Here is a 24,713-nt window from a genome sequence, read left to right on the forward strand (position 1 = left end):
CAGTTGACTGGAGATCTTTAACACTTTTTGGTAGCAGTGATTGTTTGGGTGCTATCATGGATTTGATTAGCAGATTACACGGTGTCGTCTTTTCTTGTGCTAGCAGCTCGTCCGATGTTGGTATTAGTTTTTATACACCGGTGTTGGGCTTTGTTCATATATCCAGTCGACCATTCTTGCTGGAATGTGTTGATGATCTTTCATATTTGGCAGTGTGTACAGATGAGTCCCAGGATCATATTGGCCTTGATGACATCCAGGAGGATGCAGTGGGTAGTTTTGAAGATTTAGCTTCCTTGGCAGTTTCTTTTGGTACAGAGGAGTTGGACAGCAGTGCTACAGACTTTGATACTCCGTATGTTGAAATGAGCTTTGGAGTTGATTCGCAGGATATGGTTGGTAATACTCTAGAGACCAGTAACTTTGAGGATACTCCTTTAGACAGTGTGTCAGAGGAGGTTTGTAGGAGACAGTCTAGCCAGTGCCATCATGTGTCTAGTTAGTTGAGAGTTAGTGAGCAAGACATTGCTATCTCTTGCCAGCATTTCGATGCTGCTCGTCAGTTGTTAGCAGTTTATGGATGGGGATCTCCTACTAGTGATGAGCAGGGAGGCAGTTATCTTTCCTTGACAGAGTTCCACTCTTTATGGGAGGCTATTCGGATTCTGAGACAGAATTATATGCAGTTAGTAGCCGACAGAGATTATCTTATGGAGTGGGGGAGTACAGCATACGATGCATTATTGGCCAAGGAAGATGAGGTGAGTGAGCTTACTCAGCAGCTTGAGGTGACTTCTGAGTTTCTTGAGAGTACACAATTGGCTTTCGAGGAGTCAGCTTCATTTGGCTAAGGTGACCATGGAGTTAGAGCGATTGCAGTCCTTACCAGATTCTGTACAGTCACAAGCTATGGTGTCTGGTGATTCGAGGATGTCCATGGTCGAGATTGTCAAAGACAGTGGAGATGGGGATGCATCCATCCTTGATATTAACATTGGCATATCGGGTTCGTTCCCACTAGAGTCAGGTTCAGTTGAGTTGGGTGCTGCAGCAGATTGTTGTATGCTTGACATGGTGGTGGCCTCTAGTACTGATGATACGGAGACTAGAGATGTTGTATCAAAGATCATGGGTGATGTTGGTGAGCCGGCAGTTGGCATGGATCCTGCTAGTAATACTACTCCCTTGGCGATGTCTTCGGAGGTAGTAGTCAGTTCCAACTTGGTTAGTGATCGATTGCAGTTAGTTTCATTTGGATTGTAGTCTGAGCCATTGACTGAGATTGGCGCATTCTATTGGCATTACACTATGAGGTATGCTCATCAATTTACCTTTGATGACCATGTTGATGAAATGAAGATACATATATGTACTTTGGTTCCTAGTGCTCGTCATCAGTTATGGAACGGTTTGATGCCTCGAGATGAGAGTTGTGATGGGCATGACATGGCGATAGGTTCTGCGGTTGACAGCTTGATAATACATGACTTAGAGCAGGAGTTTGGGAGTGATGCTTCAGCGGTTGTTATTGATTCTACCCCTTTGGCTATGACATCTCCTGACTTAGTTGGTGATCAGTCACAGTGGGTTGTATCACTTGTTCATGGTGAGCTGTTGACTGGGGTTGGTTCTTTTTATCAGCATTATACTATAGGGTATGTACATCAGTTAGCATTTGATCCTTGTGTTGAGGAGTTGATGGCAGGCAGATTTGGTTTGGGTTCCATTTCTTGTTGTTTATCTTGTGATGTCTTTTCACCATCAGCGGTGCATGGGAGTTATGGTTATGAGACAGTGGCCGGTGATCTGCAGAGTTGTGTTGACTGCAGGAGTTGTACAGTGTGAGGATTCTCCATACTCGATACAGTTTCATTCGGGAGCATTCACCATTGTTACAGAGTTGGATTGTACATTTCGTATAGGCTAGTGGGATGCGTTGATGGTATTTACTGTGTTGGCAGTTGTGATTTTGGAGTTTGGTTGAGCTGTATTTGTCAGTTTGATTATAGATTCCTCTTGATTATATTGCAGAGGATATTGCATGAGCCTGTGTTGATTGATAGCAGTATAGTTCATGACTACATTTGGGATCCAAGTGGATTGATTGGTTTATTGTTCAGCCATTGCTTGGGGACAAGCAATTTCAGGAAGGGCGGACTGTCATGTCCCCATTTTGGAGGCAATTTGATTTAATTAATTTAATTAATTAGGTTGTCCAAAATAATGAATATTTTATGAGGATGACTAATTAATTATTTTAATTAAATAAATAAGTGGTATTAAGTTAATTATTTATAAAGTTATCAAATAAATAAATATTAAAAGGTAACTTTATATTTAATTAATTTAATAAAGTGACTTGAATTATAAAATATTTTATAAAGTCACTTAATAGATAAAATAAAATAATGTTCTAGAAGCTTCTGGAGAAAGTGGAGAAAAAAGAATAAATAGGCACCCCGGGGCTTCATTCTAATCATCCAGATTTGTTGTTGTTGATGTTGATGTTTGTTGATGTGCATTGTGGAGCCTAGGGTTTCTGCAATAGTCACAACTGACCATTGAGAACGAAAACTCTCAATTGGTACGCAATTTTGAAGGTGTGAAATATCACTTGAATTATTGCAGCTGGGAGGAAGATACTTCAGTCTTCTATTTGTGCTAAATTGAGAAAAAATATTTGTGACCATTGAGAACGAAAACTCTCAATTGGTACGCGATTTTGAGGGTGTGAAATATCACTTGAATTATTGCAGCTGGGAGGAAGATACTTCAGTCTTCTATTTGTGCTACATTGAGAAAAAATATTTCAGTTCGAAAAAGCAGTTCGGAAAAAGCAGGCCGAAAAAGCAGTTTGAAAAAAGTAGGCCGAAAAAGCAGTTCGAAAAAAGCAGGCCGAAAAAGCAGTTCGAAAAAAGCAGCTCCGAAAAAAAAAATCCAAAAAAGCAGTTCGAAAAAGCAAAAACGAAAAAGCAAATCCGGAAAAAGCAAGTGGTAAAAGCAGATCGGAAAAAAGCAAAGCAAAAGGGGCAGCATTGAAGGAAAATATTACAGCCATCCACAATCAGGTTCTTCACTTCTCATTTGGCATATTTTCTGAGAAATGTAGGTTTTCAGCTGAGTACAAAATATAGCTTCAGCACTTCATTATTTTACATTGTACTTGTCTTTGTTTGCCAATTGGCATTATTGGTATCAAAAGAAGGCTAGGATTTTGCAATTGAAAGAGCGTTGTAATTTTTAGACTATCTATATTGCAACTCTAGAGTTGATGATCAGCTTATTAGTTTGCATTCCAATTGTTTGACAAAATATCAATTGGCTGTAAGTTATCTTTTTGGCATAAATAATGTTATAATTTTGCATACTAAGTGTTTATATTAATGCCACTTGGTTGTAAGTGCATTAATGCCATCCTAGGTTGCATCCAAAGTATTTGTCATAATTACTAATTGCTGTAGCTGCATTTTGCAAGTAGTTTAAGTCACATATATGTATTGAATATTGCCAAAATTAGTTGCACATTCATATTAGGTCATTGTTTAAAGAATCTGGAGTCTTTTTGTAAGCATTCTCTTTGAGGCAAATCCAAACAAGAATCACTGCAGCAATCTGAAAAGTTATATCAGTCAGATGACCCTTGCTTGCAAAGTGTTTGATGAAATGTCAAACAACTGAAGTATAAGGATTTTTTATGATTGAAGAAGTTATAACCTATTGGGGTTATTACACCCTTTGTATGCAAAGTGTTTGACAAAATTCTTCGAGCCTTCAATCAGCATTTTAAGGTCAGAATTAAGCAGGATTATTACAGTGGTATCAGAGCTTGCTTGCAAAGTGTTTGATGAAATGTCAAACCACTGAAGTATAAAGATTTTTGGTGTTTGAAGAAATTATAACCTGTTGGGGTTATTACAAGAGATTATCTGGAATTCATACATCTAATTTGCTCTTATTGCCTGGCTGAGGGTTTTGAAGGATTTCTGCAAACTCAATAATTGTGTTGATATATACAATTATCAAATCACTCCTACTGTGGCTTCTGTCTCTTTGGAGTTAAATTTTATCTGAAAGAATAATTTGGTCTTAAGGATTGTGACTAGATATTTACACTGCACATAGATTGCAAGGGTTGGGAAAATTGTTTGTGCCAAGTTTGGTGGGTGAGATAGCTGTCATACTGGCCACCATTTCAGACTGAAGGATGCTGTGACAACAGCATTGCCGACTTCTTATTTTGTTGGCGATTTGGTGAATTTTGAGGATGTCGTGTGTTACCTGAGGCAGCGTGCAGACTTTATAATATCAAGAAATTGACATCAGATATTGGACGCCAATCTTCTAAGGCTGGGCAGATTGTTTGTAAGCAACATTCGAGATAGGAGGATAATATTTGCATGCTCTAGGAGGATAATATTTGCATGCTCACCTTCCCTAATATTGTACCTGTGATTTGTTTGAATGATCTGCAATTTGATTGGGGGGCTTAGCAACTTAATCCGTACTGTCTGCGATCAGCAAATTGGGATAAATAATCAATTTACAGACCTGTGCGTTTCACCTCTCAGGCTTATATTGAAATCAGAGGCAGCTAGGGTATTGAAAGGGAGCTGCATTTCATTCCAGTCTGGCGACTTCATTATGTTGGTAGTTTCCCTATTCCACAAGGCAATGCAAAGGACTGATATTATCTAAATAGCAAATCAATATAAGATAGAGAATGGTTCTTTACACACTTGAAACTCGTCTTGACGTCCCTCCGCACCCCTACATCCCCATGCTGGTGTAACACTGTTTAATGTATACAATCACATTATATCTTGTTACATTATAAATAGTAAATATGCAAGAAAAAATATCATCGTGAATTTGTAACTACAAGAAATTTAGAAGATATGAAAAAAAAAAGAACAAAAACTTGCAATTATGCCAAATGGAAGAATGAGTGGAGATTGTGATGTAATATGAGTGGAGATTGCTTTTTTTCAAAGTTGCGTGGATACGGATACTGATACAAATACAAATACAGTATTGGGTATGGATACGGCCATTTTTTAAGACCCCCAATATGGATATGGCTGGACATGACATTAATAAATAACACATACATATATTTAACATAGTTTTCAAAGTTAATTTCAAAAGTAATATTGACAAATAAATGCTACATATATATTTATAAGTTAATTTAACGCTTTACAATATGTAAACATAGTAGAGTTGCATTAGAAGATAACCCAAAAACGGGTTGTTGAAATAGAAAAACATTTTATTGGTCTTTCTCATTTGGTGAGGGTTTTGTTTATACTATTTGTTTAAAAAAAACTGCTTTAATATAGTTTTTTTTTAACATTAAAGGGAAGATCTATGTCAAATCTTACCAAAAAAACAAATCCCATAGTATTTGGTATGGTTCAATAATCAATTTTATTAGGCAGACATGGGTACAATATTCGATGTGTATCCAAGAAGTATTGGATACGTTTCCAAATCGGGTTCGGGGATACGCGCGCCCAAGGAGGGACAGAGGAGTTTCCAGCAACTCTGCTTTTTTTCTCTGACTTGGGTTGTTTGTCTCAAACCCCACGTATGGAGGTTGAATGGGGTTCTTAGATGAAACCCACAATCACAAAAAACTGTGTCCAGAATATCATGCTTGTTTGTTCTCAGAAACCATGAAAAACCCTAATGTCTTTTCCTTATTTTTGGTTTGACTTTGATGCCAATTTTTTCAAAGAAATTGTCTGTGTTTTTTGGGGTCAAATAGTGCTTTGTGATATTGATTTACTTGGATGTGATTTTAACAGCGATAATATGGCTTTACTGTCTAATGTGTGATATATGACAGGTTTTTTCAACCATCTGCAGCTTTTCTCATAACCGCCAACAATCCTTTTTAGACTATTCCTGAGTGCATATTCCTATTATAGTCATCTGCTCCTTTTCTCATAATTTCCGACCTATTTTTTCATAAGTGAATAGTCTTTTTATAGTCATTGCTTGTGTATTAATCTTCTAGGGGTTTATCATGTGTTGGAGCAATGGCCCACATGGCAAAGGCTTTTCTATCTGGATTGCAGCAGGAGCCAAGGTTGTTTTGAGAAGTTATTCCTAGCTGGAAGATCAGTTAGTACCCCCATACTTGATAATGCCATCAAGGGTCATTGCTTGGGCAATGTCCCCACCCCCACCGGAGTAGGACAAATCCATTGGCTTTAACAATTTTGCTTCCCTTTTTAGGTGTCGACTTGTTGATTCCTGTTTCAGTGATGTCCTTTTCTCCCAAGGACATATCCTGGTAGATGGAAGTAGCTAAGTTCCATTCCATTTTTAATAATATGATTTTCTTTTAAGGACTTTTCTTTTTTAATGTCTTCTTGGCTACTCATAAAATGATCCTTTGCCGACTATTAAGAATGTTTCTTTTAAATTTGCATCCCAGTCTCGGAAACTCTCTTAAATCTGATTTGTATATTCAAATCTTGACATGTTTTGCTTCATTTCATTGCAAAATAACATGCAAACTAAACATGCAGGGAAATGATATAGATTTGCAAGAAAATTCTCGATTACAAACAGAAACGTATTGATAATGATTCTGATATAGAACATGCATGGCTGTTACATAAAATATACTGCTATTACAATGCTCAAACATGCATAAATATTCCTCCAAAACCTTTTTAAAACAATAGAAATCTGTTCCATGATGAAGCTGGAGTGAGGCCACCTCCCAAATAGCATTGGGTTTCTGTCCAAACTATGAATATCCAAGGGTTTCCGTCCTCAAATATGGCTGCTACTGTCAAACAAGAAATAAATGAGAAATTATCAAGTAACAAATTAACATCTTATAATAGAATGAGACTAAAAACCATGATGAAAACTTTTATGAGAATTCCTAGCCAAAAAGTTATCAATTCCCTTGTTCTAGTTCTTTTATTTAGCAACCTAGAAAAATAATAAGATTTGCCTCATATAATAATTCACTTTGATGACCTAGGAAGGGCTTAAGTCAGAACTTAAGTTGGCCCCTTGTTAATAATTGCCAATGAATAGTTAAATTCATATTAGCAATAATTATATATTTTTCCTCCTATTTAAGTAAACACTTAACCCCCTTTAATAACTTAATGCTTAAGCCTATGGAGAGAATAGATAATAGGCTAGCATAGTAGTTTTTTTCTTTATTGACATGCTAGGCAAAATTGGGACATTACAGTCCTCCCTTCTCGGAGATTGCTTGTCCTCCAGTAAAGCTGAAATGAAATGCTTGGATCCCATATTAACTTCAAGAACACTGCTCAAACAATTCATTGCGCTACTCTGGTAATAACATCACCATGCTTGGGATTGTGAAGCAGCTCATCACATGTGCTTTGAATCCTCTTCACATCTTCTATGCTATGATGCATAAAATCTGCCCTCTTACTAGTTGCATCATCAACCCATGTCCGATGACCATCTGCCCAAACTTGAATGCCAACATTAGGTCCATAATATTGTCTTCTCCATAAATATGAGCTGCATTATCTTGTGGATGAACATATATATCACTTCTGTTGTAACGATCAATACAACTTTCATGCATTTGTGCGGTTCCTTCAACTTTTACAAACACTTCTTTATTTCGAACTTCATTCTCAACACTTGCACTTTGAATTGCATGTTCTGATTTTTGTTCATGTGCATGAGTTGTGTCATAATTGTAATGAACCAACACACTAGAAGATGCATTGTGATCACCCAAAGAATCCATACTGTCACTATCCATATCAATGTCATGCTCAACATGAAGAGAAATCATGTTTATTTCCCTTATAGAATCCTTTTGTGAATCTTCTTGCAAAGATGATGAAGCCTCATGCAAGTCACTCCCTAATGCTTTCCTTTCGTCCTCATGAATCAAATTTTCATCTTTATCAGATTCTTCATGTAGATTCTTTTCTCTTATGCTGCTGTTTGGACTTGTAGATGGTTGTTCTTTGTTTTTCGGTATGAAAGTAGGTCAAACTTGTCTATCTGAAACTGTTGCAGTAGCTCCACCAGTTTTACAATGCCTTCTACTGCCCCAGCTTCTTGACCTTCTTGATCAAGAATGGTCCAATCCCATCTAACCCATGGTTGTAATCATACGGTTATGGAACTGAGGTAGCGTTTGTTGCATCTATAGCTGCTGCTGTTCGGCAATAACTGTCAGGAAATTGTTAAATTGACTATTTAGTTCCCTTGGCAGGCTTCCATCTCTTATTTTACCCATCTCTATTTCAGCCTGTTTGATTTCAGCTTCTCCTTCTTGCTGTCCTAACTTGCTTCTGGTAGAATATTTGTGTAGTCCTACCTCTCTATGGTGCATAGAGTCAATTCTAATTGACATGCAATAACCCACTTTCTTAAACTAATCAAAAGTGACATCCAACTATCTGAGTATCACCAAACTGAGATGCACCGCTAGTCCACTAACTGCAATCACTTGGAAATAACATGCAGTGGTAACCCTTTTCATAAATTGCTTCTAAACTGACATGTAATCATCTGGCTACTAACCAAATTGCTATGCAATAATATTTGACACACATGCAACTGCAAAATCTAACATGCAACTGGAAAAGCCGACTTGCAATCGGAAAAATCTAACATTTAAAATTTGAGGCTGAAATAGATTAGATTTTTCCAATTGCAAGTTGGCTTTTCCAGTTGCATGTTAGATTTTGCAGTTGCATGTGTATCAAAATTTTATTGCATAGCAATTTGGTTAGTACCCAGATGATTACATGTCAGTTTAGAAGCAATTAATGAAGAGGGTTACCATTGTATGCTATTTCCAAGCGATTGCGGTTAGTGGACTAGCGGTGCATCTCAGTTTGGTGATACTGAGATAGTTGCATGTTACTTTTGATTAGTTTGACTTGCAACTGAAACCTTCACAGGCTGGCAGGATTTAAGGCTCTGATATCACTGAAATTATCCTTTCCCGACCAATAAGAAAGTTTATTTAAAATTTGTGTAATAGCTGTAATATCCTAAACTCGAACACTCTTTCAAATTTGATTTGGGTATTTGAATCTTGACATGTTTTGCTTCTTTTCATTGTAAAATAACAACATGCAAACTAAACATGCAAGGAAATCATATAGATTTACAAGGAAATAATCAATTACAAACATAAATCTATTGATAATGATTTTGATATAAAACATGAATGGCTGTTACTTCAATATACTGCTATTACAATGCTAGAACATGCATAAATTTTTCTCCAAAACTTGTTTAAAACAGTAGAAATTTGGTCAGTGATGAACTCAGAGTGAGTCCACCTCTCAGTAGTGTTGGGTTTCTGTTCAACTTACGAATTTCCAAGGGTTTCCGTCCTCAAATATGACTGCTATTGTCAAACCGGCAACAATGTAGAAATTATCAAGTAACAAATTAAAATTTCATGATAGAATGAGACTCAGAAATGCAATCAAACCTTTTATAAGAATCCCTAGCCAAAATCTATCAATCTCCTTGTTCTTATTCTTTTATTTAGTGACTTAGGCAAATAATAATATTTGTCTCATTTAATAATTCACCCTGATGGCCTAGGAAAGACATAAGTCATAACTTAAGCTGGCCCCTTTTAATAATTATCAATGAATAATTAAATTCATATTAGCAATAATTATAGCTTTTTCCTCCTATTTATTAAACACTTAACCCCATTTACTAATTTAATGCTTTAGCATTAGTATTTATTTCTTTATTGACATGCCAGGCAAAAAGGGGACATTACAACTGGCTCACGTTGATATTCCTTTTACTTAAACACATGTAACTTTAAGTTCCTTGGTCTTAGTAAATTTTTCATCTGCTAAGAGTTCTTTGTAAGCTCTTTCCCCAACATCCTCCAACATTTTATCATTATCATATTAGTTGCTCATTTTTCTCCTGCGTATCTGCTCTCACCACCTTTAGGCTACTGAAGAGCTCAGTTACAGGGTACTGCTGTTTGGGCCAGGGTCCTGGTACTGGTACAGTTTTGGTACTGGTTCTTCCGGGGTACTTCATGGGTTCTCTTTGGGTCCTTCATAGAAGGACACGCAACAAAAGTGGGCACCCAGGAAGTACCTAAAGGCAGTAGGTTAGTTTATGTATGTATTTCTAATTTGTTCATCAGCATACTCTTTGCATCAGCTTTAGATAGTGTCTTGCAACAGCTTGCTAATATTATTCAAATTAAAATCGGTCTATGTAATGCCCTTAGTTTATGACAGTAATGAACAGCAACCTACTTTGATTCATTTGATGGTCACGGATTGATTTTTTTTAATTTCAAAATCTGAGTATATTACTGTTGATAGATTTGTATAACCCAGCCAATAGTTATGTTTGTCGATCATGTTTGAATTGATGTCAATTTGTAATGGATGTAATCTGAAACCATATTAATAACACAATTATTTATTTATAATTTTATTGGCCAATACGGATTTATGAGCATCAATCTTCTTTTTGTATTTGTAACTTTGATGTTGAAAATAAATACATACATATATGAACAAATCCCGAATCCGCAAGGAGGGAAAAAATTGTCGTACCCACGTACCCAAACCACGTATCCGTACCCAAACCAGAACCCGAATTGGCAACTTAGCTGAAGAGTAACATCCTGCAAGTGAGATATGACTTTGTCCACATCTCCTCTGTAAAAGCATAATCCAGACTTAATTGCGCAACACGCTATGCCCCTTCTAATAGAGTAGTAAGTGACTGGCCTCTAGCATGGCTCGAACAGAATAATTTGCTGGATTAACTTCTCAGACATTTTGAATGAAAGTGCTACCCTGATCCAGTTCTGGTTTTTATCTGCCTCTTCTCCTTGAATCCTTGTTGGCTTTGGCTTTGGCATCACTGATAAACATTTGTTTCAATTCAGAGCCTTTCCATCATTTCAATTGGATTAACAATCAACCTTGAGGTACCAGGATTTTGGGGATTCAAAATTTGCTTCGTTCTCTCCACCAAAAGAAATTTGAACTGAGTGTAGAAATTCTTTTCTTATTGGCATAACTTCTAATTTTGTCTGCTCGCAGAGGTGTTAGAATCCTGTCCTCTGCACTGTCTTTTTTAATTTAGAAATCCTTTGGGGTCATAAGGCCTGTATTCTGGGTTAGGCTCCATGTACAAGGTGCTCAAGATCTCCTTCATCTTAACTAATGAATACTAAATGTTCTTAAAGGTGAGTTCATGGGTTTAGAAAGAAGTCATTAGGAGGCTTTCCTTGCCAACTGCAATAAATTGCTCATTAGCAGACCCCATTTGCCCGACATTCTCCAAAATACCATTTATGGCAAGTATATGCTTAGACAAATTGAGTCAAGGATAGCTGAGCCAAAATCCCATTAATAGTGCACTTGTCATGTAAGGACTGATCATAATCCTTTATAATACTCGGACCATAGAATGGAACATGATTCTTTTCTTTCCAACTAGTTTCTTGTAGAGTGGGGGAACAAAACAGTTGTGACATACCTATCCAAATTCACAGTCCAAATTTGGACGACAGATGTAGGAACTACCTCCTATTCTTGTCCAAAAGCATGTTTTTGATACCTAAGGATGTTGGTCAACCATCAAATGCTCTCCTAGCAGACAAGGTAGATAAAACACAAACTGAAGTACCTTTTGAATATTCCACGCTTACTCTTTTTGTACCAAGATTATTTTTATCCAAAACATTGGCTAAAATCTCTCCATAGCTGAAAAGTGTGCCAGCACTTCCACCTTCTGATCACCATCAAATCCTGCCACTTGACAAAAACATGAAAATGCTGCTTGAAATAATGCATTAACTTATTGCCATCAAGTGGTTTCTGCTCAGTAGCTGGAATAACCGTATTTTGGGTTGACTCTCTTAGCTTGGAGGAGTTTGTGAAACTATAAAGCTTTTCCCCTTGATCCATTCTTCTTGTTTCTTTACTTCATTGACAAGTAATACCGATTGAATTTTTCGTGCACAATTGTTTCAAGGCCAAAAGCTCTCATTGAGTCTCTATGTCAATCTTGAAAATTAGTTCCCTGACAATCCTAGCCTAATTGGTCTTTTTATTTTATAGACTTTCCATCCAATCTGAAAATGCTTAGGTCAAGGGAGTTGTTGGGAACTAATAGCTTACCCAAAACCAATTTCCACAAATTTTTGATGGAAACCTTGTTGTGCCTCTTGTGCTAGCTGTGATGGAATGATTGCCAGTTATAGAATGAGAAGTAGGGATCATGATCCTCCACCCGAGCATCATTAGATTATTCCCATCTCCTTGCTTGGTAATCCTCTTGTAAAGTTTTGCTACTGGGGAAAATTAATGACATCTTCTAGGCTTAGGGTTTTTTGAAGCCATTCTTGTAGGAATCGAGTTAGGGTTTTCTCTTTGAATTGCAAATCACAATTAGAAGCAAAGGGTTATTCAAAATTTAAATTTTACCAAGCCAAATTCTACCTCAACAACAACTCCCCTTAAACAATGTTTTAACTCTTAGGAACTTACAAAAACCCTAACTACCCAATCCTTTCAATATCTTTAGAACCCTAATCAACTGCAACAATTGCAGCAGAGGATAATTTACGTGTTCAACACTTTCAAATTTTTGCTATATACTTCGATTTGTTCAATCTGTAGTTCAAATTTGTATTTTTCAAGCTTTGAATCACACAAGATTGCTTTGATTGCAAGATAATTGCTTCCAATAATTTAAAAATACACTGGATGAAACTTTATCTTAGACCGGGGCTTCATTAGTACTCATTTGGGAAAGTCATCTTTTCCCCTTCTCAGTCTTTTTGTAATTTTACAATCTACAACCAGCCGAATTAACCTTTTCAAATTCTTTAGTAGATGGATGTGTAATGCCCCCTTTTGGCTAAGTTAGGAAAGTGGGGGCAATTACTTCGATCTCCTTTTCTACTATGTCAATTGAATACTTATTTATGCAACTAATGGAAGATAATCAAAATCAATTGCAACTCCTCATATAATCAGTCTCAGTGTGTGCATTTATGTGTATAACCATATAAACATTAATGTTGTATACATCTATCATGAAGTATGCTATGTAATTGATGTTCTTATCACTTATATATGCAATATCTGATATATATTGTAACATCCAAAACTCTATGAACATAATTAAATAAATACTAAACTTCAAACACTAATTACAGAAATGGAATACTGAATTTACAGCTAACTTTCAATTTTCCAAGAACTTGACAAGAAGTAGTTAAATTCCAAATTGCAGTCATGAAACTGAAATAAACTAACTTTATCAATTTACTTTTCAGAAAATAAAATAATGCTCAAACAGAAACTTTAACTGAACAGAATCTAATCATGCTGATCAAGTCACTTAATTCTTTCAGATAGTTGGATCATCAAGGGAGAAAGAGTATCATCCAGGGTTTTTGCTACCCACCCTCGAATCCTTTTATTGCTAAGAAGTAATTGGTAAAATATTTGTTGTATTAAGAAATGATCATAAGGATCATAGATGGAAAACTCGGCGAGTACTCGGTGAGTTTTTAACCAGTTAACTCGCCGATTTAAAAACTTGGTAATCTGGTAAAAACTCGCCGAGTAATTGGCGAGTAGTCGGCAAAAACTTGGCGAGTTTTTATGAAAAACTCGCGATTTACTGGTGAACGCGGCCTGTGACGAATTTAAGCGGCAGTGAGTGTGTTTTTTCTCATTCTTTCTTGTATTTGCATTGTTTAGAACCTTGAGGAGTGAAGAGAAGAAGGTTTGGAGGCATTCTTGGCTGATTGCAAGTGATTCAAGGCAGATTTGAGTGGATTGTAGAGGATTCTAACCGATTTTAGAAGACAAATTTCTTTCCAGGTATGTTCATCTTATCATAGTTTGAAAACTTTTTATAGTTTTATAACAAATGTTCTTTTGTTTTTGTTGTTTTTTGTAAATGTTTTCAAATCATTTAAAATCATTTGAAACCCTAGCTTCTAAGGATATGGTTGAAGTTTTTTGTTTGCTAAGTATATGGTTCAAGTTTGAAGTTTGAATCATTTGAAACCCTAGCTTCTAAGTTCTAACTTTGTTTATTCATTTCTCTATATATTTATGTGTAGGGCAGCGGTCAACCATTAAAAAAATGACAAACCCACAAGAAGAGTGGCCACAAACACCATGCCCATCTGGATATATAGGCACTCGGCCTAAAAATGCAAGAGATAAGGCATGGCAGTATGCCTATGAAGCTCCAAGTCCAAATGATATTGCAAAGGTGATATGCATTCCCTGTGAAAGAATTATTTTTGGAGGCATAAACTGCCTCAAATACCACCTTGCAGGCATAAAGAAACATGACTCAAATCCTTGTCTCAAGGTAACTGATGAAGAAAAAAGATTCATCCATGCCCTACTTGCAGCTGCTGAAGAGAAAAAATTGAATAGGGAGAGGGCAAAAATAGCTATGAGGGCAGCCATAGCTGAATCTGAAGGAGCTCCTTTTGATATGCAAGAGGAAGAAGAAGCACTTGAGAACATACCAGGATCTCTTCGTGGCCCACGGATCCGCAAACAAAATTTCTCTTTTACCGGTTCCACTTCTTCTACATCTCCTACTTCTTCATCATCACCATCCAGATCCCCATCAGGGATAGGTGGTTATTTTGTGCCCAGGAACACACCTGGAGCACAACCATCATTAGAGGGCACTGCATGGTTTAAGGAGGTGCATGAGCAAACTGATATTGCAGTAACTGATTTTTGATTTTTCAACAATATCTCAATGAATGCCGCTGATAGTCCGTATTGGGTCAATATGGTGAATGCAATGACAATATCAGGCAAAGGGTACAAGCCGCCTAATCGCAAGGATATGAGTGGAAGGTTAGTATTTTACTATTTAGTAATTGTAAATAATTGAGATTCACTTTAGTTCATTGTTATATTTTAAATCTTAATTGTCATAACTTATTTCCTAATTTTTTACTAACACTTACACTTTATTTAATATTACACTTAAATTTTGTAGGTTGCTTGACAAAGCGGTTGGTAGGGCAAGATTGTTGATAGAAGACCAAAAGAAAGAGTGGAAGAAGTATGGCTGCACCATTTTATCTGATGGGTGGACATATGGAAGAAGTAGAACCATTATTAACTTCTTGATTGCTTGCAAAGATGATGTGGTGTTTTGGAAATCTGTCGATGCCTCCAACAAAGTAAAAAATGCAGCCACATTGGCTTTAATGTTGGAGAATGTTGTCATGGAGGTGGGAATAGAGAATGTGGTGCAAATAATCACAGATAATGCAGGGGCATATGTGGCAGCAGGTAGATTTAATTTTTTATATTTGAATCAATATGAATCATGAATGTAATGCTATGGTATTATTCAATTTAGATTTAATGTAATTTGTAAATACTAAATATGGAAAGTTTGTTACTGATTATTGATTTTTTGCTAATCTTTTAGGTAGAATCCTCCAAGAGAGGCATCCCACACTTTTTTGGTCACCTTGTGCAGCACATGTCCTTGACCTTCTTTTGGAGGACATAGGAAAACTTGATTGGGTGAGTCCAGTTGTGGAAGATGCTAAGCGAGTCACGAAATATATCTATAATCACCCATGGGTTCTTAGTTTGATGAGAAAAGCCACTAAAGGCAAAGATTTGATGAGACCTGCTATGACAAGGTTTGCAACGGTCTTCTTGATGTTGCAAAGTATTCTTGACCACATATTCGCTTTGAAGCAAATGTTTGTGTGTGCTGATTGGGTTGCTTCACCTTACTCAAAGAAGCTCGAAGGAGAAGCTGTGGCATGAATAGTCTTTGATGATAGCTTTTTTGCAAAGGCTAAGGAGATTGTGGAGGTAACTTCATTATATTTTTAGTTTATTTAAGTTTCATTATCAATTCATAACTTACTATGTTATTAACTAATTTGTATTTTTCAAATTTCAAATGTAGATGTCTCTACCCCTGGTTCTAGTCTTGCGCACATGTGATGGGCAGCAATCCCCAATGGGAGGTCTTTATGAGGCCATGGATAGGGCGAAAGAGGCTGTTAGAAGTTACTATCACGGGGACAGTCTCAGATTTGACCCCATTTGGGAAATAATTGATAGGAGGTGGAACAATATGCTCCACCAACCTATTCATGCAACAGGCTACTTCCTCAATCCCAAATTCAGGTACTATGATAATTGATTGTCCTTGAAGTTGGGATTTTAACAAGTCTTTATTTTACTTTACTTTTTAAGGTTGTGTAATAAGACTTGATATCATTTTCTATTTGTTTTAGGGCTGATGATTCCTACTCAGATCCTAATGGAGAGGTCATGGAAGGTCTCTCTAAATGCATTGAGAGAATGATATCAAGTGAAGAGGAGAGAGACCTTATTGTGACCGAACAACAAATCTATGTGGAATCAAGGGGTCCTTTGTTCTCTTCTATGCTAGCAAAGAGAGCAAGATCTACTCAAGCACCAGGTAAAGCGTCAAACTTTAAAACTTTTGCTAATTGATAAGTTGTGCTTCTGATTTTTATAACTTTTTTAATTTTGTTTTGCAGATGCTTGGTGGGCAAGTTGGGGTGGCAATACCCCCAATTTAAGGAAATTTGCTCTCAGAGTCCTATCCCAACCTTGTAGCTCATCCCATTGTGAGCGCAATTGGAGCTTATTTGAGTCCATCCATACAAAGAAAAGAAACAGAATGACTCAAAAACGGCTTAATGACCTTGTTTATGTGCACTATAATCTTAAGTTGCGCATAAAAAAGTCACAGCTCTTAGAACTACCTGGTCCGCTTGATCTAGATGAGATAGATCCTTATTCTGATTGGACAGCACAGGAGTCAAGTCCATTGTTTACACCAGATGAGATCGCTGATTTGGAGAGGCAGGCCATGGAGGGGGAGGCTGACACTGATTTTCAGTTTACTATGGATGACATTGAGGATGAGGACGAGGATGATGATGATTCAGGCGAGGATCAGGCATTATCATTAGGAGGAGATGCATTCTCTTCTAGGATGCCGAGCCAGTCAGTAGGGACGTCGAGCGAGGGGGCACAGCCACAGAGTTCACAGTCATGCAGCTCACGCCCTATCCCAGTGCGGGGCACTTCTTCTAGGACTAGACCCCCTCGCTTTCCTGCTAGTGCAAGTGGAAAGAGGAAGATGTGATTGACATTGTATTGATGTATTTAGACTTTTAGTATTTACTTCTAGTTTGACAGATTGAAACTATTTAGTAATTTACTATTTTGCTTCCTATCATGAGCATTGTGCATGAGAATGCAATTTTGTACGCATTATGCATTTATATATATCTAAACTTTGTTTCTTTCTTTTGTATTGTCTTTAATTAACTTATTAGATGCATCTTCTCATTAAATTTTGCAAAATAAATGTATTTTTAATTAAATTTTAGCGATTTTTTAGGTTCCCGAGTTTTTTTTTTAAATCGCCGAGTTTTTCCCGATTAAACTTTTGGGGGGCTTGGCGAGTTTTCCAACTATGATAAGGATCATTATAAAGAATTGACAAGAATACAAAAGTAGGAAGTTTCTAATAAGAAACTGAAGAAGTGTAATGTCCCCATCTTTTTAGCATATCAGTGGAATTCTTAGCCTTTACATTCTCTGAAGGCTAAGTGGAGAAATAAGGAAAAATTGATTAAATTAATTTCTTATAAAGTCATAAGGCAAAAGTCAAAAGTCAAAAAAAAGAAAAAAAAAAGAAAAAGTGACTTTATATTTAATTAATTTAATTTATTGGAGAATGCATTAATTATTGGAAGGGCGAAGCTTCTAGTAATTTAATTTTCTAGAAGCACAATTAATTATTGTATTGCAAGGGAGAAGCTTCTAGCAAGTGCATTAATTATTGGGAGGGGTAAACTTCTAAAGAATGCAATTATTAAATATTTTATTTAATTATTGTATTGCAAGAGAGAAGCTTCTAGCAAGTGCATTAATTATTGGAAGGGGAAAACTTCTAGAGAATGCAATTATTAAATATTTTATTTCCTTCTACGAGGGTCAAGGAAAAGTATAAAAAGAGGTGAGAGCTTCGTTGTTTATCATTTGATTTTGTGAATTGCATTTGATATCAAGTTGGGAGAAGAAACTAAGGTTTCCGTTTTCAGTCAGCCATTGGAGAACGTCAACTCTTCAATGTTGCAACCATTTGAGGTGGTGAAATATCCATTGAATTTGGTATTTGGGAGAGCTTCAATTCAGGAGTTCTATTTTGTGCAAAAATTGGAGAATAAATTTTGATTGCTACAGTACGCATGCAGGATGCCGCGCTACAGTGTCTATGCTTGATTCATTTCCATTCTTGGGCATCACTATTATCATTGTACTTCATCAGCATATGATTTTGCTATAATAATTTAGAATAAAATTTTTTGGCATCATTGTTTGCATCTCGTTTCCATGTATTTGCACTAATAATACCTAAAGAATAGCAGTTTTTTGAGGGATTATTACAGTGGTATTAGAGCTTGATTGCAAAGTGTTTGACGAAATGTCAAACAACTGAAGTATAAAGTTTTTTTTTTGGTGTTTGAAGAAGTTATAACCTTGAGGGGTTACTACAGTGGTATCAGAGCGGTTTCTTGCCAGCCTGACAGGGTTTATGCAACCACCATTCAATTTAGTTTTCAAAAGCAAAAACAAAAGGGCTCTATTTACACAGGGAACCAGCACAGCTAAGAACATGGCTGATAGACATTCTCAAAGCCCACCCAGAATTATGAGAGATGATGAGGCGTTACAGTGTCAGGATAGGCTTCTACAATCAATAGAGGCAAGTACACAGGCAATGATGGCTATGATGCAACATTTGATTGACAAGAGAAATAATCATAATAATGACCAAGATGACAGGAGCATAGTAGGATTACAACATAGGACTCGATTTGGGACAGCTGACAGACCCACACGTCCTACATTAAGGGAAGAAACTCCAGCACTCACAACTGATGCTATGGTAACAGATATTGCAGATGAACTCCGATAAGCGAGGAATGAGTGGGATTCATTACCAGCATATGTACAGGACGGATGAACATTTGACAGGTACTTGAACTACAGAGCTGCCAGGCAGAAGCAGGCAGATAAACACAGTGAGTTGCAACAAGTCACAACAAGTTGGCATTACCCACATTTGATGGCAGTGGGAAAATGACTGCTTGTGCTTGGATTCATAAGGTGGATACTTTCCTATCTCTGAAGACTATGATAGAATTTAAAGCACTCAAGTATGCCACTTTACACTTAGACGGGGCAGCTCATAATTGGTGGACACATGGCATGATCACATTGCAACACAATCAGGTAACCACTTATCAGGAGTTCATGGATAGATTGGTAGAAAGGTTTGATAAAAAGGATCCTGAAGTTTATTTCCGAGAGTTAGCCCAGTTGAGACAGTCAAGAGGCTTAGAACAATTCATCAATGACTTCCAACAGCTTGCAGTGATGGTGCCTGACATTTCAGAATGGAGGCTAGTCATTTTATTCACAGAGGGATTGACTGAACCACTCAAGGGGTGGGTAAAGGCTTTTGATCCTCCTACATTACAGGAAGCCATGAAGAAAGCCCGTAGTATGGAAATTGCAGCTCCGGCAAACCGGTTTAGTTTGAATTGTTCTTCATCCTTTAGAGATAACAAAGGGGGATTCAGCAAGGGTAAAGAGAAGGTTAGTGACTCAAAAGGCAAGTCAGCTACACCTTTGGATAAGGAGACGCTTAATAACTTGCATAAGAAGAGGCTATGCTTCTTTTGCAAAGGTCCCTATGAGTTTGGTCATGACTGTCCTATAAGGCCTAAGGGGAAGGCTAACCGGGTGATGTGGGCTTATTACAAGGGTTCGGATTCAGATAGCTCAGAGCACCATGATGAGGATCCTGATGAGGCAAAGGGTGAATAGGAGGTAGATAGTGCTGAGAAAAAAGAGGCTTTAGAGCTACATTTACAGGAGGCACGTCTGTCTAGTATTCAGAGAGAGGGATCTTTTAAACTTCTAGGAGTCTTGGCTGGACAGAAGGTTATTACTCTGTTGGATACATGTGCCACGCATAATTTCATTGATGCACAATTTTTGGAGAGGCGTGGACTCATTACTGAGGAGTTCAAGAGATTGAGAGTCAAGGTAGTTGATGGATATACTCTTCGTCGTAACAGGATGGTGCGAGATCTACCTTTGCGCCTGAACAACTATGAGTTCAAGGCGGACTATCATGTGGTCAACATGGGTGACATGGACATAGTACTTGGGATGCAGTGGCTACATTCTTTGGAGGAGGTTACCCTGAGACTGAAGGATATGGAGATACGATTCGAGGTGGATGGCAGGACTCATGTGTTGAAGGCTATCCGTAATGGTGATGTCCGGACGATCTCATTTAGGCAGATGGAGAGATTAGCTAGGCATGATGATATAGAGTGGGCGACAATATGCACCTTGATGCCTACCCAGGAGGAGTAGCATAAGACTGAATATCATCCGGATATTCAGAAATTGAGAATCAAGTATGAGAAGGTATTCAACGAGATTCCACTAGGCAGGTGACCAGATAGAGGCATTGAGCACATTATCGAGCTAGATGAAGGCGCTAAGCCTATCATGATCACACCATATCAGCACCCAAAACGACTCAAGGATGAGATCGAGAGGACCATCAAGGAGTTGCTAGCAATGGGACACATTTGACCAAGTCACCTTTTGCGTCTTCTGTTGTTTTGGTAAAAAAGAAGGATGGTACTCTACGAATGTGTATTGATTACAGGGTGTTGAATAAGAGAACTATAAAGAAAAGGTATCCCATCCCACACATCGATGAGTTGATAGATGAATTGCATGGGGCTTGTTATTTCACAAAAAATGATTTGAGATCAGGCTATCACTAGATTAGAGTTCGAGTGCAGGATATTGAGAAAACTGCTTTCAGATGTCATTGTGGGCACTTCGAGTTTATAGTCATGCCTTTTGGTTTGACTAATGCACTTGTCACTTTTCAGTCCACTATGAATAGGGTCTTCCACCATTAGTTGAGGGAATTTGTGCTAGTGTTCTTTGATGATATTTTGATCTATAGTAGGACTTGGCAGGAACATTTAGAACACTTGGAGACAGTATTGAGCATTTTATAGAGGGAGTCCTTGTATGCCAAGGAGTCCACATGTGAATTGGGGATGACAGAGCTGTTGTATCTTGGACACATCATTAGTGCGGAGGGAGTGCGGATGGATCCTGAAAAGATCTGCACTATTGTTGATTGGCCACCACCAGAGAACCTTATGCAGTTGAGGGGGTTCCTTGGTCTATGTGGATTCTATCGCAGGTTTGTTAGTGGCTACTCATGGCACGCAACACCTATAACAGATTTGCTGAAGAAAGGGGCATTTGTGTGGACTCGAGAGGCACAGGACTGTTTCATGCGGTTCAAGGAAATAATGACTACATGCTCAGTATTAGCATTGCTTGATTTCATGAAGCCATTTGAGCTTCAATGTGATGCTTCTGGAGGGGGAGTTGGTGTTGTACTCATGCAAGACAAGCATCCTATAGCTTATGAGAGCAGGAAACTTAGAGGGCCCGAGAGATCATTCAGCATATATGATAAGGAGATGTTGGTCATCATGCATGCCTTGGCCAAATTTAGACAGTATCTTGTGGGTAGCAAATTTTGTATTAAAACTGATCATAACAGTTTGAGGCACTTTTTGGGACAGCGGGACCTGAATGATCGTCAGCAAAAGTGGGTGAGTAAGTTATAGGCCTATGATTTTGATATCACATATGTTAAGGGGACACAAAATGTTGTTGCAGATGCTTTATCTTGTAGGCCACACTTCACTTCTATGATTTAGATATCAGAGGATTGGTGACACTTGATTGTAGCAGAATATGCCAAAGACACATGGGCCTCTGAAATAGTGGAGGGAACAACAATCGACACCGCGTACACTCTTGTAGATGATTTGATCATTTACAAGAACAAGATTTACTTAGTCCTAGGATCGAAAGTGAAGTAGTTGATTTTGAGAGCACTCCATGATTCACCTATAGCAGGCCATCCCGGGTATTTCAAGACTTATAGGTTAGTTCAGGAGCGGTTCACTTGGAAGGGGCTTAAGGTTGATGTTTTGTAGTATGTGCGTGTCTGTCTTGTTTGCCAGCAGAACAAACAAGAGCACACTTATCCAACAAGGCTCCTACAACCACTTCCTATTCCTGACAGGAAGTGGGACTACATCTCTGTGGATTTTATCACGAGCTTGGCCAAGGCCCAGGGGCACGATTGTATCTATGTGGTGGTGGATAGGCTAACTTGAATTAGGGCCCGGGATGTCAGGGGCTAACCTGGTGAATAGTAGGGCTTCTCATCTATCTCCTCTTGCCATAGCCCGCTTCAACAATCTTCGTTTGGATGTTGTTCCTGTGCCGGTAGCCTGCATTTGCACCTTCAGCCCATCCCTTTTTGCTAGCTACCTTAGCTGGGATAACGATGGAGGGGATGGTTTAGATGATGATAAAGGTGTTTGAGGTGGGGAGGTGCCTAAAATTTTATGGGGGCCACCATGGGATCTTTTCTTGCAAAGATCCAACGTCTAAGCACTTGTGACTCATAAAACAATGCACAAGATTTTCAAAAAGCAAGTCGGGCTGAAACCAAATCGTACTAAAATGTGCGAATATCATACACTTGGGCTTATAGAAAAAATACAGATAGAAAATTTTCAGAAAACGCTCTAATGGAAAATCTTTGAACAACTAGAGTTTTTCCAAAAAACCCAAACCCTCTTTGATACCATATTATTGAGAAGTAATTGGTAAATATTCATTGTATTAACAAATGATTAGAAGGATCATTTTAAAGAATTTACAAGAATACAAAAGTAGAAAGTCTCTATAAGAAACTAAAGAAGATTGTAGAAGCGATCTTATCTACATATTTTACATAATATACAAAAGATGACCATTAAATAGAAATAATATTCTAATACTTTTGATTGGGACCAATTATCACCCATACGACTTTCAGGGGAAGTAGCCTAGCCCTTTGTAGGGCACGTGAGCATGGTATCTATTTTCTTGCCATCTTAGATGCGGTGTAGAACCCACAACCATTGTAGCTGGTCAACCTAAAGATATCCTTGCTTGATAGGTAACCTTCCTAGCTAGATGTCGCACTACTAGCTCTAGTGATTGATGGGTACTACTTGTCGAATAGTACCACCTTGGCCAATATTTTTAAAGAAAATACAATCTCATTCCATAGGCTTCCTGTCCTAAGGGTTCAAATAATCCTACCTTGATGGCATTAACTGTCAGGGGTCACACTAGTTTTAAGATGGTTCTACAATTCTACTTGTACTTGGGCTCACATATATATTTTTGACATACTAGATAAATACCTATCCCTTTTTGATTGGAATCATCTAGATTAGGAATCTAAAGCTAACACAAATCTTAATTACATACCCCAAAGACTTGGTAGCAATTTCTCAAAAAAATAATTTTAGTTTCGAATCAAACCTATAAATATTGCAATGAATTGACATCGTTTATTAGAAATATGGAGAGATTCACAAGACTTGGTTGGTGACTTGAAAGGTCAACTTCCATGCAAGTTGAAGTGCAATCCAAAGGAGAATATGTGGAGATTTTTTCAATGAGTCCTTGAGTTATAGGAGACCCAAAATAATATTTGCATAACATGTCATTACTCTATGATAGGTTGATTGGATCCATCCACTCTAGTCAAGAAAGCTCTTTAGGATGTCATTATGCGGGAGATTGGCGATCATCACTTTAGGAGTTGGACTACTTGCATGAATGTTTAATGAATCTCTGGGGCAATCCCAGCTGCTTCAAGGATCTTAGAGGTGTAATGGTAATTGTGTATTCAATAATGAAGACAAAGTTTACAATATATAAGGCATAGGCAATTGCATTATGATGCTTTTAAATAAATGTAAACAAAAGCCAAAATTATAAACTACCTAAGCTAACTAAGATGGCCATTAATAAAACTATATTGTTTTAATATCCTCCCTTAATGGCTATCATGTTTACTATACTACATAAGACACAATCTGTAGGCGTTTTGGTCACTAATGCATAGAAGGCACTCCCCTTCTCCTCATGATCGCATATGACGCTTTGCAAAATGAGCTTGTTGTTGATACCCTCCCTGAATCTAAAATTGCCCCTCATTATAGCTAGAGACACTTTGATCAACTTTGGAAATTGAAACCACAATTTTGAGGAGAAAATTGCCAAACCTGAGCTGCTATAGAAAAACAACGATGATTTTGATTTAAAAATTGTCAAAAACTGTTGCGATGAGCACTGCAACCCCAAATAGACTGTAAGAAACCATGTTCTTTGTGTAAAAATCTCCAAAACCTTGATATGATGTTGAAATCACCCACATAAAACTAATTTTTTAAGGAAGAATGATAAGATCGAAGAGTAAGTTTCTAAGGAAAAAATTATAAAAGCTAACAAAATCTTCTTTCAGGAAAAAATTATAAAACCAAACAATAATTTTTTAAGGAAAAATTTATAGAACCCAGATACAATTTTTAAGGAGAAAATAAAAAATTAGACATTTTTTTTAGGGAAAAATTGGTCAAAATATGACAATTTTTTAGGAGAAAATTTGTAATTATTTTTTGAGGAAAAAATTATAAAGCC

At 37.4% G+C, this 24,713-nt stretch overlaps 3 protein-coding genes across 3 annotated transcripts in view; all 3 read left to right on the forward strand.

Moving 5' to 3' along the window:
* The window catches only part of LOC149542951 (putative vacuolar membrane protein YML018C), a 100,250-nt gene that overhangs the window by 56,830 nt on the left and 18,707 nt on the right, over positions 1 to 24,713 (forward strand). The window lies entirely within an intron of this gene.
* Positions 13,713 to 14,766, forward strand: LOC149542952 (uncharacterized). Its single transcript, XM_089796235.1, has 2 exons — positions 13,713 to 13,874; positions 14,120 to 14,766. Exon 2 carries the CDS (start codon positions 14,143 to 14,145, stop codon positions 14,761 to 14,763), a length of 621 nt encoding a protein of 206 aa, XP_089652361.1. The 5' UTR covers positions 13,713 to 13,874; positions 14,120 to 14,142; the 3' UTR covers positions 14,764 to 14,766.
* LOC149542953 (uncharacterized) lies at positions 15,730 to 17,271 on the forward strand. Its single transcript, XM_089796234.1, has 4 exons — positions 15,730 to 15,866; positions 15,964 to 16,187; positions 16,298 to 16,485; positions 16,568 to 17,271. Exons 2-4 carry the CDS (start codon positions 15,964 to 15,966, stop codon positions 17,179 to 17,181), a joined length of 1,026 nt encoding a protein of 341 aa, XP_089652360.1. The 5' UTR covers positions 15,730 to 15,866; the 3' UTR covers positions 17,182 to 17,271.

Source organism: Cupressus sempervirens, chromosome 8 (assembly GCF_028749045.1).
Source record: "Cupressus sempervirens isolate cs-2001-9-10 chromosome 8, ASM2874904v1, whole genome shotgun sequence".
NCBI classification, from domain to species: Eukaryota; Viridiplantae; Streptophyta; class Pinopsida; order Cupressales; family Cupressaceae; genus Cupressus; species Cupressus sempervirens.